Source organism: Populus euphratica, unplaced genomic scaffold (genome assembly GCF_000495115.2).
Source record: "Populus euphratica unplaced genomic scaffold, PopEup_1.0 scaffold91.1, whole genome shotgun sequence".
Taxonomy (NCBI): domain Eukaryota; kingdom Viridiplantae; phylum Streptophyta; class Magnoliopsida; order Malpighiales; family Salicaceae; genus Populus; species Populus euphratica.
The window spans coordinates 244,585-263,251 of record NW_011499917.1 but is presented as its reverse complement, the minus strand read 5'-3'; the positions used below and the strand labels follow the sequence as shown (position 1 = coordinate 263,251).

At 31.9% G+C, this 18,667-nt stretch overlaps 2 protein-coding genes and 1 pseudogene across 4 annotated transcripts; 1 reads left to right on the top strand and 2 right to left on the bottom strand.

Annotated features, from left to right (window-relative positions):
* The first annotated feature begins 7,139 nt into the window (after nucleotides 1–7,139).
* LOC105134702 (transcription factor bHLH63) lies at nucleotides 7,140–10,118 on the top strand. Of its 2 annotated transcripts, none has more exons than XM_011039210.1 (7): nucleotides 7,140–7,920; nucleotides 8,178–8,435; nucleotides 8,526–8,660; nucleotides 8,754–8,825; nucleotides 8,936–9,148; nucleotides 9,230–9,332; nucleotides 9,932–10,118. In XM_011039210.1, the coding sequence occupies exons 1-7, from the start codon at nucleotides 7,420–7,422 to the stop codon at nucleotides 9,967–9,969; spliced, it is 1,320 nt and encodes a 439-aa protein (XP_011037512.1). In that variant the 5' UTR covers nucleotides 7,140–7,419; the 3' UTR covers nucleotides 9,970–10,118. The 2 variants fall into 2 exon arrangements, with proteins under 2 accessions (XP_011037512.1, XP_011037513.1); XM_011039211.1 differs by having other exon boundaries at nucleotides 7,142–7,902.
* A 2,086-nt stretch (nucleotides 10,119–12,204) lies between these two features.
* LOC105134700 (uncharacterized) lies at nucleotides 12,205–14,259 on the bottom strand (annotated as a pseudogene).
* Nucleotides 14,260–15,346: 1,087 nt separating this feature from the next.
* On the bottom strand, nucleotides 15,347–17,024 carry LOC105134699 (uncharacterized). Of its 2 annotated transcripts, none has more exons than XM_011039208.1 (5): nucleotides 16,713–17,024; nucleotides 16,546–16,625; nucleotides 15,955–16,073; nucleotides 15,808–15,884; nucleotides 15,347–15,720 (listed from the first exon to the last, which is right to left on the bottom strand). In XM_011039208.1, exons 1-5 carry the CDS (start codon nucleotides 16,942–16,944, stop codon nucleotides 15,695–15,697), a joined length of 534 nt encoding a protein of 177 aa, XP_011037510.1. In that variant the 5' UTR covers nucleotides 16,945–17,024; the 3' UTR covers nucleotides 15,347–15,694. The 2 variants fall into 2 exon arrangements, with proteins under 2 accessions (XP_011037510.1, XP_011037511.1); XM_011039209.1 differs by having other exon boundaries at nucleotides 15,347–15,717.
* Nucleotides 17,025–18,667: the final 1,643 nt, after the last annotated feature.

Sequence of the window (18,667 nt, the reverse complement as noted above, 5' to 3'; positions counted from 1 at the left end):
CAAAAATATTCTGTTAATAACCCTCTCATTAATAATATAAAATGTTTTAAATTACAATATAGTACAAGGCTAGATTGAGAGGTTTCCCATTTAATTGCTATGCTACTGGAAAGGGCAGGGTGATTGAGGATGCGTCTATAAAGATATCATGTACCAAATGATAATGACATAATTTGGTGTCAAATTGATTCAATTAACTATATTATCCATAAACTAAATCTATAAATAAAAAGATATATAGAAAAAACATTTTATCAAATATACACATTGTTAAATGGGACGTTGTGTTTTATCTATAGATTTTTTTATTTATTAAACAGATTTATAAGTGATATGATATACGAGGTCATAAAATAATTTCTTTTTTAATAATATTCTCGCACAAAACATCATTCATAACTAAATCAATAAAAATAAATAAATATACAAAATTATGTGAAATGTATACATTACCCAGTAAAGTATACTGGATTATTATTTTGCGCTATTCTATAAGTTGAATAATTTTTTTAAATGTTATATAAAATATCTAGACGTTGCTAATATTTTTTATAATAAAAAATTAAATTATAAAAGAATTGATTTGATATGACCTGATCAATCTGACGAGTTTAAAAGCAACCCGGATAACTAATAAAAATATAGTTTGACTTGAAGTAAATATTCAATATAAAACCTTTTTTATAAATATTAAGATAATAATATATGAAATTGATTCAGGTTAATGGGTTGACCTTCCAATTCACATATCAGATTATAAGACCACAATAACTCTATAATAAATAAATAAATAAAATGTCTAATTTTCATTAAATCAAAAGTTGAAGAATGAGAGTGAAAAAAAAAATAGCTTGAGTCAATCTTAGTTAAGCTAACAAACTAGTAACATGAGTCATAAGACCATGTGACATAATAAAAAGAACATTAAAACAAACCTTGAAGCCTAATTTTCAATCAACTTAGTGTTATAATATGAAATTGAAAAAATATTTAATTAAAAAATAACTTGAGTTAATCTGGGTTAACTCATTGAAGTTGTGATCCAATTCATGAAATAAGAATAACCTCATAGAAAATAAACCGAACTGAATCATAAATATAATTCTTAATCAATCCAATATTAAAGGATATAATTGAAAAAGAAAAAAGTCAATTAGAAAAAAAAAACTCAAGTCAACTGTGTTAACTCATCAAACTTATGATCTGGATCATGAGACTGAGATAAACTCACAAAAAATAAATTAAAAAAAAAATGAATCTTAATCCTCAATAAATATGATATTGAAATATGAAACTAAAATTGGAAAAAAAAAACATGGATCGGAAAAAAAAAACATTATTCTAATGAATAGTTATATATATATAGGGGTACAATAAAATCCTCTTCTTTATGAGTTTTTTTATTAGATCGATGACTCATATTGCTACTCTAACTGGTCCAAATTTTTTTAATATATAAAATGGATGCCCAAGTGGAAATAGTATTTTTTAAAGAAGCAAGAAAAACCTGATGCTCGAGTCATTAACTTGACTAGATCTAATAAAGTTAGGTAATCTAATAATTTAATTTATATCATAGGCAATGATGACAAATGAACCATAAGAAAAACATCTAGTTATAATTAACTAAAAAAAATAAGTTATTGATATTATACCCAGAAAAAGAAAAAAGAAAAGATTTTTAAAATCTCATTGTCATTCCATTATTGACATTACCTACAACCAAAAGAATTTGTTGAGATGGTTCAAACCTCATTGCAAAAGATTGTACAATGACATAAAAAAAAAAGCCACATAGGTTGCAAGACTAATGCTCCAGGAAATAAAACCAAACACAATGAAAAGAAGTGAACATCCATTTATATTTAATCAATCAATTTTATTTAATTATAAAATAAAATTTATTTTTTAAAATAAATTTAACAATTAACAACAAATAAAAGAACATGACATAACTCAATTAAATAAAAAAACAAAGGACATAGAGAGCAAAAAATATATATTTGTATATATAGCCCAATCTTTGATTAAATAAATGTCGAAAGATGAAATTAAAAAATATCAAGTTAAAAAAATTATAAAACATCAAATTAATCACCGGCAAACTCCCTAAAACTAGGTTAATTTCCAAAACTAGTTATTTGTGAAATGCTAAACACAGGCTTAATCAAAAAGCTTGTATACAGATTAATTAAATATTAAATGATGAAATTAGATAAAAAAATATTAATTTAAAAAATTTCATAAAGAAAAAAAATAACAATAGAATAAAATAAAGATGAAATCTAATAGGAAAAAAATGGAGGGTGAAATTATAAAAATATAAATTCTAACAATTATCTTGAATAGGGAATAAATTTGACAAAGCAAGAAATTGATTGGGGATGCAATTGAAATAAAATTTTAATTTCATAAATTAAATCAAATAATGACTAAAAAATTAAGGACCAAATCAAAAAACAAGATAAGTTCAGGGGCTGATATGAAAAATTGCAAAGCAAAGAAAGAAGAAAAAAATGATCTTCAATGCCAAAACAAAGATCTTTAATGCGTACGCGTCGCTAGGTCATGGAGAAAATACCTCGATGAACCAAACACGACCCAAAATAGCATTTTAACCACATAAACCAGTCGCACGCGTCTACCAAAAACAATAGAGGGACTGACGCGCTGAGACTTGCGCATATACGATGCTTGTATGATCCATACACCATGTCTGTATAATAATATTGGGGTAGAAAACAGCGTTCACACAACCAATGCACAATACACGTGAAAGTCACGCGAACTTTCAGCGAGTGGCTATCAAAACTTTCACTAGGCATTTTATGTGGCCTTGACAATCCCTCTCTTTTCTACAGTCTTTTACGAGTCACAACTCCCCAGGCAATAACTGCCTCTGCAAAAACCAAAGACCTCGTTTCTCCACGTCATCACCGTGACTTGTCAGATCAAACGAACAAAGTTAATGGACACGCGTGAGCCTGCATGTGGGTCAAGGCGTAACAAGGGCCTAGTTTCCCGCCATCCTTCACGGGCCCAAAGTGAAACAAGCAGAACCATAATGCCATTACAAGGCAATGGGAGGTCTTGCTTAAAAAAGGCAAGACCCATGATCAAAATTTACCGTGTTAATATTTTTGTATTTTAAAAATATTTTTTGATTTTTTTATTTTGAATTAATTTTTTTAATATTTTTAATATGTGATATTAAAAATAATTTTTTTAAATAAAAAAATATTATTTTAATATAAAATATTTTAAAAAATAATAATTATTATATTTTTAAACACTTCTTTTTATTTTTCATGCGAACATAAGTTGTACCCTTATTTATACATGTTCATGAAATGATCGATGAAAATAATAGAACTGAAATTCTTAAATAATTGTTTTTTCACATTTCATTGTAATAAAAAAATAAATTTAATTAGTTAGATTTTAAATTTACTCTTTAGATATTATTAGTTCGAGTTTCATAAATTTTAAAGTTATTAGAAACTTTTGTGATTATTAATTTTATGATTCGTAAAATTAGTCAAGATACATACAAATTAGAACAAATACATATACTAATAATAATAATAATAATAATAAAGAATAAATTTAAGAAGATACACATCAAGCAAAATTAAACTCCCTTATTAAATAATCTTCAAAACACATTTTGGAACCAAGCTAATACAAAATTTAAAACCACATGTATAATATTATTGATTGCCCGGGATTATTAATCTAACTAGCATTCACATCGTCCTACTGAATGAGAAATGAATAGAAAAACATGCTCCTTTTTCCTTTTCTCCTTTTTCCTTTTTCTTTGCTTGGCCATGCATGTTTCTGTACCATGATTTCTCCTTTATAGATGCTGAGTGTGCCATGATTTCTCCTTTATAGATGTTGAGTAACATCGGTCTCTTGCTTTTTTGTAATGCTAGTATCCCTTTCTTGTCAACATGTGAAAAACAATGTGCGAAGCTCTCGTGATAAACAGACCCTGCCTGCTAACAGGGAAGACGATAAAACTGTCACGTACACCACCCCACTTGTTATCGTGAACAAAACCTAAAGCACTATTTAGAACAGTTGAAAAAATTATTTCAATCTTAAAACTAAAGGTATTAGATAAGTTTAGAAAGAAATAATTTATATTCTTTTTTAATATATTTTAATTGAAACATTTTTGAACTAAAGGCATGAATTTAAACATTTTTAATTGAATGCTGGAAGGAAGCAGCTAGAGATAAACCAGGAGGTGACCTGCCACACAACCAGTTAACTATATCACACCCCTCGGTCCAGCTCCAAGATGAATTAATTGCTCGTCTTGTACTCGACCAAATTAATAAATAAATTATTATCACTCCAATCAAAAAACTTGAGGTGGAAATACCATTTGTTAAGAGATTTAGGAGTGTGAAGATTATGTATTTGATGTAGAGTTAAAATAATATATTTTCATGATACAATAAAGTCTTAAAACTTAAAAACAACAATTTTCACAAGTTCTTTGTTTCATTTTTAATTAACAGAATTTGTGGAGAGAGAAATATTGTTTTTTAATTAATTTATGTCAATATCAAATTAATATTTATAAGCAAAAAAATATTTTCTTAGACTAATGTGCACGTAGGACTTAAAAGCATACTTCTTCGTATCAATATATATGTATAATTCAAAATACAACATTTCAAAAAAAAATTCAGAATAACTTAGTTAGAGGTATTATGCCTAATTAATTAATTCTAAAAATAAAAGAGCAACGATTGCCATGTCTCATTGTCTATATAAGTTTCAAGGCTTTGTTGTTTATGAATAATCTTAAGAAATCAATGAGAAAAAAAATCTTCTTCTTCTATTATTTTTTCTCTACAAACTCTCTATTTATATTTATTAGAAACAAAACAGAAATTTTTAAGAAATTTGTAGAAATTGTTATCTTAAGAAACTAAGTTAAAAATGAATGACTTAAATGAGAAAGATATGATTTTGGGTATAAAAATAAAAAAACATAGTGGAGAGTTTTGCTTTTTATTAATCTCATTATATTGAGAAAATCTTAAATAAATCTAATTATTTGAATATTAAAGAAACAAATACTATATATGATGTTTCTTTTAAATTAATAGAAAAAACTGGTTGATCAATTGCTCAAATTAAATATGCTAGTGTCATTGGTAGTTTGATATATTTTATGTATTATACCAGACCAGATATTACTTTCACAAAGTGAAAATTGTCTAAATACACAAGCAATCTTAGTATGGATTATTGAAAAGTAATTATAAAAGTATTTGGTTGCTTAATAGAAACTATGAATTTAAGATTATTTTATAATAATTTTTACAGTTATACTTGAAGGCTACATTGATGCTAGTTGGATAACTAGTGCAAGTGATAATAAATCATTTTTAAGATAAGTGTTTATTTTAGAAGTTGGTGTTGTTTTTTAAACATTAAAAAAATAAACATGTATAACTCATTCTCCAATAGAATCTGACTTCATAGCTCTAATAACCACTAATAAAAAGGATAAAATAATTAAAAAATATGTTATTGGATATTAAGTTATGATCACAATCAGTGTTATATATCTTCTTGTACTATGATAGTCAAGCAACTATATCTATGACATTTAATAAAATTTATAATGAAAAATCTAGACATAAATATGAATATATATGGCAATTATTTTTTAACAAGATAATCATCATTTTATGTATTAGATCTTGTGATAATTTAACAAATCATTTCTATAAATAAATCTCATGAGATTTAGTTAGAAGTAATTCTGTTAGTATAAACTTAAAATCACTTAATTAAACTTACTAATAACACGTCAAACTCAATATTTACAAATATTTTTGCTAATTAGGAGTTTCATATGTAATAACAACAGTAACAGTGATGCATATTAATTAGTGTATGACTCAAGATTTATAAAATTAGTATTTAAATTAAATGGAAGGATGAGTGGCAATCACTCTAATTAAATTCTCCATGTGAGAAGGAAATTTTACCCACATGAACATAAAAATTGGTTTTGCCTCAAAATATTTTTGGAAAATTTTGTAAATATTCATAAATTTAAGAAATAGCATGAGATCATCACAGTGCTAAAATAATGAATGCTAGGCAATGCGAGATGAAATAAATATTAAAATGATGGAAATGAAATGTAAGAGAAAGATATAATCCACTATAAGTTGCAATAATTTCACATAACGTTTTTTTCTTGATTTTTTTTATTTTTAAATTAATCATTTCATATTAAGTTGATTTAGAATTGAATGTAATGTTTTATTTTGGTTAACTTATTATAAGGCCCACGTGATATTAATAATTAGTTTCGATATTAAGTTAATGTTTGATTTGAAAATATAAAATTTAATTTTACCAATTCAAACTTATTAAAACTTTAGGGATTCAATTTCAAACTAAAATAAATATTTAACATGCTCTTTTAAATAAGTTTTGATATAAAGTTAATGCTGTATTTGATAAAAATAAAATTTAATTTTATTAGTTTAAATAAATCATAACTTTAAGGATTTCATTTTAAATTGAAATAAATATTAAATTTTTTTTTTAAAATGTACTCTTTATGCAAGCTTCTCAATATATTTTTTTATAATCAATAAATTTATTATTATTTAATGATGTATATAATTCTTGATTAATTTTATGAAATGTACGTATAAATTTTTTAGTTTATAATTAAAAAGATATCTGATGGTAAAATGAACATTAACAATTCCCACACTTTTTTTACATTGAGAAAAGCAAAATCTCTATTTGCCAATGTAGTGCAAGGAATAAACCTAGTTTAATTTCCAAGTCTGAGAATATAATGAATGTTGTTTCTCGCTAATTCTTTATATATATATATTACGCGCCATTGCAGGGTTTCCCATGCATCCTCAACTGAACACCCTTTCTAATTTAACCTAATCTAACACAATCTAATCTCATCATCATCGAACATCCATCCATCCGGCCCCATCGCCGTTTTTTCTTGCTTCTAACACTACCACGTGGCAGTCATGTCAGTGGACCCCACTGCCCACGGCCTCTGGTTATGGATACATTCGATGGCTCTCTGCCCCAGTATTTCCACCCCCTCACTCTCTCTCTTAATTATCTCTCCAGGTCCAGGCCAGTAGTCTGTGTCAAATTCCGGCCAACGCCCTCTTTTTCTCTACGTCCATATATACCCCACCATCCCTTTCTCCCCCTTTACCTCATTCTTTTCTCCCCACTTTTCACTTCTCTATACACGCATCTTTTCAATATATTAGCTGTGCCACACTACTAAAATGTTTTTGTAGTCTCTTAAGCAGCTAGATACCCTCATTGTTAAATAATTTAGCTTTCTTTCTTTGTTTTTATAGTTTCTTGAATTGGTTTGTTGGGATACTGATGATTAATAAAGCTTTGTTATCAGCTGGTGGAGATAACATGCTGCACTGTACAGACATGACAGTGCTTGATAGACAAAGGGCTCGTATCAAATGGCAACAAGAACAACAGCAGCATCAGGTTCAGCTACCACAGCAAGAGATTAGTTATTTTTGTGAATTGAATAGGGTGTTCCAACAAGCTGGGTTTCATGAGGGTGGGTTAAGTGAGGTGGTGACCCGGTCCGTGAAACCTGACCCGGGTTTGGTGGATAATAGGTGGCATAATGATCATGTTGTGGGGTTTGGTGTTGGGCCTCCTTATACTAATGGGTTGGGTTTTGAGTTGAATTATGGTGCCATTTCTAGGACTTCTAGCTGCCCCCCGGGGTTAGCCGCTGCGGCTACGGTTACTGCTACAGTGAGAGGTGCAGAGTCTGTTGTGTCAGATAAGATTAGTTCCGGGGTTGGCAAAGAGAGTACCAAGAAGAGAAAGTTTGATAAGGTGCAAAATAACTCAAAGGTGTGTGTGTGTGTGTGTGTGTGTGTGTCTTTCTTTTTTGTATGTGATCACTGTTTCTTTGAAATCCCGTTGAAGAATCTTGAATTTTCACCGTAAAATTGTTTCCATTGTTTTTATTGCAATTTTGTTTAATTTGATATGAAAGCATTCTAAGCAAAGGATCTTCAAGTAATTCAATTGTTTGACTGGTTTTGTTGGAATAGTAAATGAAAGTGTATTTTTTTTTAATATTTGTTTTTGGGGGGTGTGATCTATAGGTTGTTGCAGAAGAGGACACCAGGGACAAAAGGATCAAAGGACGTGCGGAGGAAGGAGAGTCAAACACCTCCGAGAAAAATAACAACAAAAGCAGTAGCAGCAATAACAACAGCAACAAAAACAATAACAGTAACAAAGACAATTCTGCCGAGACCTCGAAGGACAATTCCAAAGTAACTGAGGTTCAAAAGCCAGATTACATTCATGTCCGGGCACGTCGCGGTCAAGCTACCGACAGCCACAGCTTAGCTGAAAGAGTGAGTTGGAATTTTAATACTTTCTTTTTCCCTCTGCTCTGCAGATTTCACCTAGAAATCCTGCCTAATATATTCATGTGTGTTGTGCAGGTGAGGAGAGAAAAAATCAGTGAAAGAATGAAGTATCTGCAAGATTTGGTACCAGGGTGCAATAATATCACAGGAAAGGCAGGCATGCTTGATGAAATCATTAACTATGTTCAATCTCTTCAGAGACAAGTAGAGGTAATTAGTGATTTTGGTGATTTTTTAATATTAATATTCTTATCTATTGTTCTTCCAAAACATAACATTTACCTGTCCCAATTTCTTGAATAGTTCTTGTCGATGAAACTAGCTGCTGTAAATCCAAGGCTTGACTTCAACATTGACAGCTTATTTGCCAAAGAGGTAAGTAAATCCTTTCACAAGTTGGATCTTTATCACCCAAAGTAAAATTTCATGTGTTTGTTAGTAGTTTATTTTGTTAGTGATGAACTCCTTTCTGTTTCAATCAACAGGCTTTTCCTGCTTGTTCAACCAATTTCCCCACATTTGGGATATCACCGGATATGACTAACGCTGCATACCTTCAATTTAATCCAGCACAACAACAATTAGTTTCATGCTGTGGATTGGATATGGGGATAAATCCTCCTGATATGGGGCTTAGAAGGACCACTAGTACTCCCGTATCTATTCCCGAAACATTTCTTGACTCATCCTGCTTCACTGTAATGCGTTGTTCACTTTTTATTTCTGTCCAGTTATCTCTATTTTCATATAATTTAGTTTCCTCTAATCTTATCTCGCAGCAAATCCAGGCCCCACCAACTTGGGATGCTGATCTACACAATCTTTACAATGTAGTATTTGAGCAAGGGAGACAAACGACCTTCCCAGTTCAGCCATTTACAGGTAAGATAGAATTATCATGTCTTTTTGATCTTCACTTTATTGATCTGATAAATCCTGAAGGCTAAAAACAAAGCAAAGTGGTTCTAACTACCAATGATGGAGAGCGTAGAGAACCCCCAAAAGTTAATGACTTTGCTTCGGGACTAAAATGAGTCGTTGTGATAGAGATGGAGAAAGAACTTCCTATCTATTGCCAATTGATGGCACAAAATGATCGAAACCACCAATTCTTTTCAATGACTTTTGAGTTTCTTACAATTCTTTCATTATAAAGAAGAACCAATTAAAGGTGCGAAGCATTTTGACTGTGTAAAGACATTATGGCCATCTATTGCCAATTGATGGTACAAAAATGAGCCCCCTGGTAAAAATTTGACAAAGTCTATAATTCTTACAACAAAATAACCTTGATAATTATGATTGTTTATCATGTTGGAATTCAATCTACTAGTAGGAGGAAAGAGCAACCATTAGATAACGAGGCTGGCTTTTGCTGTTCCTAAATTCCCCTAACTCCCATTTTAATCACACACTGCGATGACTCATGTTCGGGTAAGATTAACAATGGATTCTAAAAGTTGTCATATTAACTTTTGCAGGTTCTGTTGAAGCTAGCAATCTGAAGATGGAGATGTGAATCAGAATATCAATTTATACAATTCCGGAAGACTTTATTCCACATTGCCTTTGTTCCCGATTCTTTTACTACTCTTAGTACATAGCGTATATAGTTTGTATGTATACTTTCCACATAGTATGAATAAAAGCGATACCTATTAACATCAAGGTTTCTTTTTCTCGCACTGTAAATATAGCAACCACACCATAATGATTTTCTATTACACAAAAATGGTCGATAGCGATGGAGGGGGACCAAAGAATTAGGGTTGAAGGCAGGTTTAAGTAGTGGTAGGGCAATGGAACTTAAAATGAAGGGAAGGAAACCGAAGGTCCTGCTTCACAAAGTATCTTGAATTGTATGGCCTTTTCACGGACTAATTTCCCCTTTCATAGGATTTTTTTTCCGAAGAGGAAAAGCGCAGAGGAAGCGAAACAAACCACAAGTCAACATGCAAGAACGGCCACGAGTATATTGTGATTTCCATCAAAACTTGTCCTTGTTAGTCCAATGGCACAAGCTGTCCCTCTGTTGTATGAACCACAGTGACAAGTTTAAATAAAACCAGAGGACATGAGCCTACTGGTGGACCTTCTCAGCTCCCTTCAGAGCAGAATTGTACATGGATTGATTGAGACTTTGATAATTGGGCAATAAATTGACGATAAGAAGCAAGAATCCGTTAGAATGGTTTCCATGTCCTAGCATACAGCCATATTGCATTTATGTTTGCTCATTATGGCTCTCCTTAAATATCTCGGATGAGTTTAATTTTGCCTATATGCAAAACGCCCGTCTACATTCAAGACAGTGGTATTCTCAGACCAGCTTGTATTCGAGACTAGGGCCACCGGTTTCATTCTTTTCTAAGGCATGTCATTCATCCCACGACTATGGGTTTTATGGGAATTTCGTTTCTCATAATAGGACTGGAAACAATGAGGACACCCCCCTCATATTAGCTCATCTAGATTACTAAAAACTCCCTTTAATCTTCAATTCCTAACCATTTGACAGGTTTCTTCTTTCAAGGCAACATAAAGGCCAATAATCAGCCTGAAAATGACCCTAATTAAGTTCCTTCCTTTAACGTGTTTTTGTAGATCTCTGATAAAATGATACAAAAGAAGAACTTTCTGTGTTTGTTATTTCGTTTAGAAAGCAAAAGAGGGTGACATATGTACCGCTACCAATGCTGTAACGGCTCCAGTACTTTACTAAGTCCATGCATAACTACAAGAGGTGTTCTAAAAGCTCTACGTACCCAATACCAGTGTAGACAATTCTAGAGAAGATGACAAGAATGCTATGCAGATACAGAAGTCCATTAACTACTCGTTTCAGCGAACAGAGAAAAGGACCAGGCAAAAACTTAAGCATTCGGTTTTCTTCAAAAGAATCTGTTATTTTCTACTGTTTTAGAAAACAAACCAAAACCATCTTTATGACAAAGTATCTCTTGGCCACCAGATTGGTGAAATAGCCCAGAAGATTTTCATTTGGAGACTTTCAATGTAGTATGCTCACATTGGCTTATCGTCTCGTTTCTTCTCTTGGTCAGAAGTTACAATCTTGACATCATTTTAATGGTTTAGGTGGCCAAAATGTGAAATAGCAAGCTTGAACTTTCACATGCAGTTGTTTACTCTGCGCCTATGTGAAGAGTATATGTCTTGAATGCACATTATCAACAGACATACCTCCTAATAGTCAAATCTTAATTAATAAGAAAGGAGCCTTTCAGAGTTGGTTTGGGCAATACGCAGGGGACCACTAGAGACTGCTTACACCATCACGGCACCTCTTGTTCCTGGATTATCAAGAGCCTCAGGCTGCCTTTGTTTTCAAGCCATATAGAATGGTGAAATTGGTGGGCCTGGCCTCATCCGAAGGCAAGATATCTTTGATTCTCTTTGATTTCTATGGATGGTGAAAGATGATATAGCCTTTTTTCTCTTTCTTGGACCCATTTTTGCTTTCTTTGAAGTTTTTTTCTCATCATAATCTTTGAGGTTTCTCTGCTAAAACCCACAAATATTCTTTTGGCTATGTGTGTGTATTTTAGTTCGTCACTAAAGATATTGTTTCGAGCTAGTATTCTCCCAAGTTTATGCCCTTACATTGTAACCAGAATCCTGAAAATAGCCCAGACAAATCTAATATTTGATTCTTTGGACAAAGCAACATGATATATTGGGTCCATGCAAGCGTGATCGGCGCTCAAATTAGTATGGAATATATAATGGTGGGAAATCTATCTTCGTTAAATAATTTTGAGCCAAGGCTAGCCAGACCACAAAATTAGTAAAACAATAACCTGAAGAAGTCCTATCCATCCAATTCTGCAGTGTAGGAATCATAATTACGATTGCAATCGCCATTCCTGAGACAAACCAAGTTTTGTGTAGAAGCTGAAACTTGTAACGCTTGCTAATTTGAACAATAGGCCAAGTTGCTAAAAATTGGGAAGACTAACAATGACGATCCTTGTAAAGCACAATTGTTGGCATGAAGTAGTTTCTGCAGCCAGTTAATCAAATGCCACAATTTTGCAACAGCAGGTTACTTGAATAAACCTAGCACGGACACATCATTTAGAAAAGGATGAAGAACAAAAGATTTCCTGCTTCAAGCTCTCAATCGACACTACAACTCGATCAACTTGCATTCCCACCCCAGAAACTCATGCATGCTAACGAGGAGTGACATACACAAAATATTGTAAATAATAGTACACTTACTAATTGCATATCTGATAATATGTTTTTCCATCACAAGACTTGCAATTTCTTAACTGCTGTTGCTATTTCCACTACATCAACGGTGCGCTCTCGGCTTCGGAAAAGGCAAACCATATTTATAAGTCTCCGAAGTTTGAAATCCGATGTAAGAGAAATGAAAGAATAAACTAAGTTAGATCTTAATACCTTTTCCAGGAACAATTATGACAGGCACTTTACTGTTGTGCAAGCAATACTCTCCCACGCTACCCTGCAGCACACTATATGATACAGCAATGACACAATCAGACAGATGGACAAGAAAAGGAGAGAGAGAGAACATCAAATAGGGATACTATTAAAACTAGTAAAGAACCTTTGGATTAAGCCTCTGCCTCTGGTGCCCATGACCACAGCTGCTGGCTTTAACCTGTTTGCTTCCCGGCAGATTACTTTACCTGGATCCCCTTCTACAATACGAGCAACAGTTTTTACCTAGTTGTGCATAAACCATACAGATTTTGCTAATGAGATCATAAATAAACATAATGCACTGCACTAAAACTAGATTTATTAACTGGAGAATAAACTAACACATAAAGAAACAGCAAGAGAGAGCATCCACATTGGCCAAGGATGAGTCCTCGATACAATTTCACAAAAGCTGAGATTAGTGCCAAACTCCACAGCAATACCAAATCAGAAATACAGGCAGGAAGCTACTGAATTTTGTAAAAATTAAAGGGATGATTTTTTCCAATTTTCTTTTATTTATAGAGCTCTAAGTTCCCTTCTAATTAAGGCTAGATCCATCGAACATACCGATTATGATTTTGTTTGTATCTGATGTGTCCCTTTTTTTAATAATGAATTATTCATTGATCAAGGAAAAAGAATAGGATCCAATCCCTACTTTTTATACATCAACATTAAATATATGATCCGGGTATCTTCTGTAATGTAGCATCAATGTCCATTAGTTTTAGAAGTAAAAGAAAGAAACCACCCTTTATTTATGAATTCTATGTCTTGCAGTTTTCTCTGTCATTTCTGATGAGGTACAGGAAATTAAATTCTAAATCTTTTACATTCAAATCATAGAACAAATTTAACCAATCTGCGAAATACTGACCATTGCCACCTGCAATGCCTCAAACGGCAAGCTTCTCCAGGAGTCCCTCTGTCGTATCATAAACAAGGACATTTTTCATATCTACAAGAATCCAAAATTTTAATCCAAAATGAAATGCATCCATACAATCTACTGACATAGGCAAAATCGAATTCCGATGACAGGATGATTTTTGTTCATTACATATATACCTAGGATGGCATGAACAAGATGAATGGTGTCAGCCAGGCGGCAAAGATGGATCAAGGCCCAATCAAATGCATGTTTGCTGTTAGGCCCATGATCAATGGCTACCACAATGTCTCTGCCTCTCCTCCTTTCACCTGTTTCTCTATCGAGTTCAGGTTTCGGTACCACAGGAATAAATGAAGGTAACGTAACTTCTTTCCAGTTGTACTCTTCATCCTCTTCAAGGGTTTCTAACGCTTTCAACGTATGCTTTTCTCTCATTGCAAAATTTTTAGAACTCATTAATGTGATTGTTCAAAACCCAACAAAAGAATCAAACAAAGTTTTAGTTCTGATCTTAGATTGGTTTTTGATTCTTTTATTGGCAGCTGAGCTCTTTGGCGTCAAAGTTGAATTTTTCCTTGTATGCATTATACACGTGTAGAAACTAACTAAAAGTGGATCTTAGGAAAATCACAACGTGCAGCTTTGCATCCATGAGCTATTTGTTCAGTGCTATTTCAGGCCTGCCAACCTCTTTTTATATAGTAGTAATTTAAATTTTTTAATTGAATTGATTTTTTAATATAATATTAAATTTTTTTTAATTAAATAATAAGTGTGTGTAAGTTTTAAATTTAAATAATTTTTATTTAAAAAAACGTGCTATAGAATAATATAAATTATATCATAAATAATAATTTAAACTTTTAAATTAAGATGATTTTTTTATAAAATACCAAAATTTTAATAAGCAAATGATAATGATTTTGAAATTCAACACCCTTATTCTCTATTTTAATTAAAATTAATTAATACAAGTTTCAAACACAACACGGCAAACTTTTACTCGAGAGTATTATTGGTTGACTTCTTACACCAGCTCCAAGAAGCCTGTTTGTCGAATCAGTTGTTTGTTTCCAGCACAAGGATTATTTCCTAACGAAGCAGGTTAGGATAGTTGGATTAAAACATTACTTAAATTATTGGATTAAAATAGCTGTTTAACTTTCTTGATGGCCTTCTTATCCCAGCTCTGTTAAGCCTACTTATCGAATCAGCTGTTAGTTCCCAACTCAAGAGTTATTTCTTAACAAAGCAAGCCATTCTACATTGGGATGGTCTGTACAGACCAACAGACCACACCGAGGATCCACTATAGCAACCATCAAGACTTCTGGGATTCCCCGCAATCAACAGGATAAATTCGATCCAAATGATACCGTTCCATGAAATATTTTTCATTACGGAAGCATAATTTCGAAGCCTTGCCGCTTCTGAAGCACTTTTCAAACAGGTTAAACATAAAATATTTGAGATTTCTTGCACAATTTTTCAAATTTCGACTGCCTGAATAATTGAGACATGCATGTTGTAAGAGCAACCTTGAAATTTTACATTAGACATTCAATTGCTTCCACCAGGCAGAAACAGAGAAATTCTACAAAATTAGCAGAATGGAGCAGCCCTCCGATTTCTACTCTGTTATGCATCGAGTCAAAGAAATAAGAAGAGTGAACGCTATAGCTAACTTCAACAATAATCATTCAAATGTGTAGTAATTATACATAAAACACACATCCTTACTACATACTAAACACCACAAATAATTACCACCATACATTACTTGTTACATCTTGACAAAACACTTCCTCAAAACCTTACTATCCGGCGCAGGCGCAATCAATCGAACAAAATTCGTGACCTTCAAGTTCTGAATCCGCTATATCAATGATTCATCTCCATCTTCTGGAAATCAATAATAAATATACGAACTTGATAAAAATTCCATGACAGTTCTAACTAAACAAACGGTTTTAATTTTGAAAGCAGTACCTTTCCCAGGAACTATTATAACAGGTGCAGCTTTACAATGGTGGAAGCAATATTCACTCACACTACCCTGAAGTACACTGCAGAAAAAAGATACAGATGAGAACCGAGAGAGAGACGAAGAGGAGTAAGAGAAAGAAAAGGAATTACCTTTGAACTAGGCTTCTGCCTCTGGTACTCATCACTACAGCTGCAGGCTTTAACCTTTCGGCTTCATTGCAAATTACCTTACCAGCATCCCCTTGCACAATCCGAGCCACAGTCCTCACCTAATTAAAAACAAGAAATAAAATAAATTGAGGGAAAACATCAATTTCTGTGGAGATATTTGTTGTCCCTTGATCAATAGTTGAAGAACTTAGAGCTACATAATGTAAGTTAAGATAATTGGATACTCTGCATATCACTACAAGAGTATGAATTAGAGTAAGATTACAAGAACAAGAATCAAAACATCTTAGCTCATGAATCCAAAGCAAGTGGTTTAATAGTCAAGGGAGAGCAATTAATAACAGAGATCATATATGTCGTGAAACTTATGCAGAAATAGATTCGTTGTGAACCTAATCAAATTGTACTTGATCATGCAAAATCAAGATAATTAACAGTTGAAAAATAAAACGTTGTCTTTAAAACGCTTATTATTCTAATTTTTCAATCAAGATTTACTCTCTCGAAAAATAACAATGGAGAAAAATACTTTCTTTTATATATATATAAACAGAATGGGAGGTCACTAACCATGGCAACCTGCAAAGCCTCTACGGCAAGCTTCTCCATGAGCTGCTGGCTTGTCTCATAAACAACAGTATTCTGCACACCTAAAATAACCCATCAAAGAAATCAAGCCAAAATTCCAAACCTCAATTATGCAGAACATACAAACATGATATCCACAACATATATACTCGAAACAGCATGGACAAGATGTAGGGTGTCAGCTAGTCTGCAAAGGTGAATCAAAGCCCAGTCAAAAGCGTGCTTGCTATTAGGTCCATGATCAATAGCTATAAGTATGTCTCTGCCTCTCCTTCTCTCCCCCGTCTCCCTTTCTAGCCCTGGTTCGGGTATTACTGGAATCAATGAAGGCAACTTTACTTCTCTCCAGTTGTACTCTTCATCTTCTTGCAGTGTGTCCATCGTTTTCTTTCTCTGTATATCTTGTGGTGTTCTCTCTGTATCTTTCTCTGGTTCGGTTTCTAAGGCTGTTTTGGCTTTACCTTCTCAATTGTTTCCACGTGTTTTTTCCTATAGAAAAAACCTACATTTAGTCCCTAACGTATTATATAATTTAAGATAAATCCCAAACCTTTTGATTTAATTCAATTTACTCCAAACATAGTCTACATGGCACAATGTCACCTCCATCCATCCATCCATCCCCTCCGAGAGGAGAAAAAATTTCATTTAGGATGATTTAGTTTCTTCTGATGATACATTGATGGATGGAGGGATGATATGTAATGTTGATTACTTATGAGGGTAAAATTGAAAAAATAAAAAGTTTGGTACTCAATTGATATTAAATGCTAAGTTGAGTTTTCCACCATTTGTGTTTGCGTGTCTGAAGCACAATGCTACTTTTCTTCTTTCTTATATTGTGGGCTGCCTGATGGACCCATTTTCTTTTCAACTTCTTGATGGATGCATTTTCACCTGAAACTTGTATAAGGTTCCAAAGAAGCTAATTTCATACCAATTTCTTTTCCACCTTCCAGAAAGATGAATATTTGTTTAGAATTATAATAGTAGTTATGATTTAAATTTTTTTAATTTAAAAATATATTAAAATATTTTTTTTTTATTTTTTTAATATTAATGTATTAAAATAGTCTAAAAATATTAATTATAAACAATAAATTTTTTACAGGTTGAATCGTGTTCAAATCAAAATCTTTTATATTATTTTTTTAACTATTTTTCTTGCTTTTTAAGACGTAAATTGGCTAATCAAAATTTTAAAATCTAGCTTTACTAGAAGATCATTTTCTATAGATAATATGGTTGATATATTTAATGTTTCTTGTAACATTGTTGTTCTTCAATAAGATTTAATTAATTTCATTTTTGATAAACTTTTTTCAGTTGTTACAACTATTATTATTACATGTATTGTCACTAAAATTCTAGAAACCATATAAGTATTTGGAAAAGAATTTAATTTAATTATATAATCTAGTATTTCAAGTAGAGTAGTAGATTAACAAGTCGTCAGATGAATAGGATTAGGTTTGTGATTATGCACTTTAATGACATCCATGCTAAAAAACAAAAATAAATTCAAAATTTAGCAGATTCAATTTCTTAGAACTATTTTGAGGTCACATAATAAAAAAGAACACATGTATTAAATGACAGAAATTTAATGATTTTCTTTTTTCTAGGCTATGCTGGGTTTGACCATAAAGTTGACCCTCGTAAAGAGCAACCCTCGCTCTCTAGTCTTATCTCGCAGGATAAGCACGCATGGGAATTCAAATATTCAATTCCCCTTCTCCGCTGAACTTTTCAAATTTTCATATCGAAATCCAATTACACCTTTTCCTTTATTCTTCAACTAGTTTATTTAGCATTCTCTCCTTAGTGGATGAGATTTTAAATTAAGGATATATTTGTTTTTTTAAAAGTAATTTTTTAAAAATTATTTCTTAAATTTTTTTTAAATTTTTTTGTTATTAGAAAAGTTGAATGAAAAACACTTTTCAATTAAAGAAAAAATTGACATAATTTTTTTTAAAATATTTTCTTGAAAAATTTAGATGAAAAATACTTTTTGAAAGTTATGAAAAATTTAAAAATATCATATTATTTGTTAATTATATCAAATTTGATCCTTAAATTTTTTATTATTATATATATTTTG

Excerpts from the sequence above, each read along its gene's own strand:
- LOC105134702 (XM_011039210.1), top strand. The coding sequence starts at position 7,420 with ATGATTAATAAAGCTTTGTTATCAGCTGGTGGAGATAACATGCTGCAC. Across the intron at positions 8,436-8,525 it reads GCCACAGCTTAGCTGAAAGA|GTGAGGAGAGAAAAAATCAG; the intron begins GTGAGTTGGAAT and ends TGTGTTGTGCAG. Across the intron at positions 9,149-9,229 it reads TTGACTCATCCTGCTTCACT|CAAATCCAGGCCCCACCAAC; the intron begins GTAATGCGTTGT and ends CTTATCTCGCAG.
- LOC105134699 (XM_011039208.1), bottom strand. The coding sequence starts at position 16,944 with ATGGACACACTGCAAGAAGATGAAGAGTACAACTGGAGAGAAGTAAAG. Across the intron at positions 16,074-16,545 it reads AGGCTTTGCAGGTTGCCATG|GTGAGGACTGTGGCTCGGAT; the intron begins GTTAGTGACCTC and ends GTTTTTAATTAG. Across the intron at positions 15,885-15,954 it reads GGCAGAAGCCTAGTTCAAAG|TGTACTTCAGGGTAGTGTGA; the intron begins GTAATTCCTTTT and ends TTTTTTCTGCAG.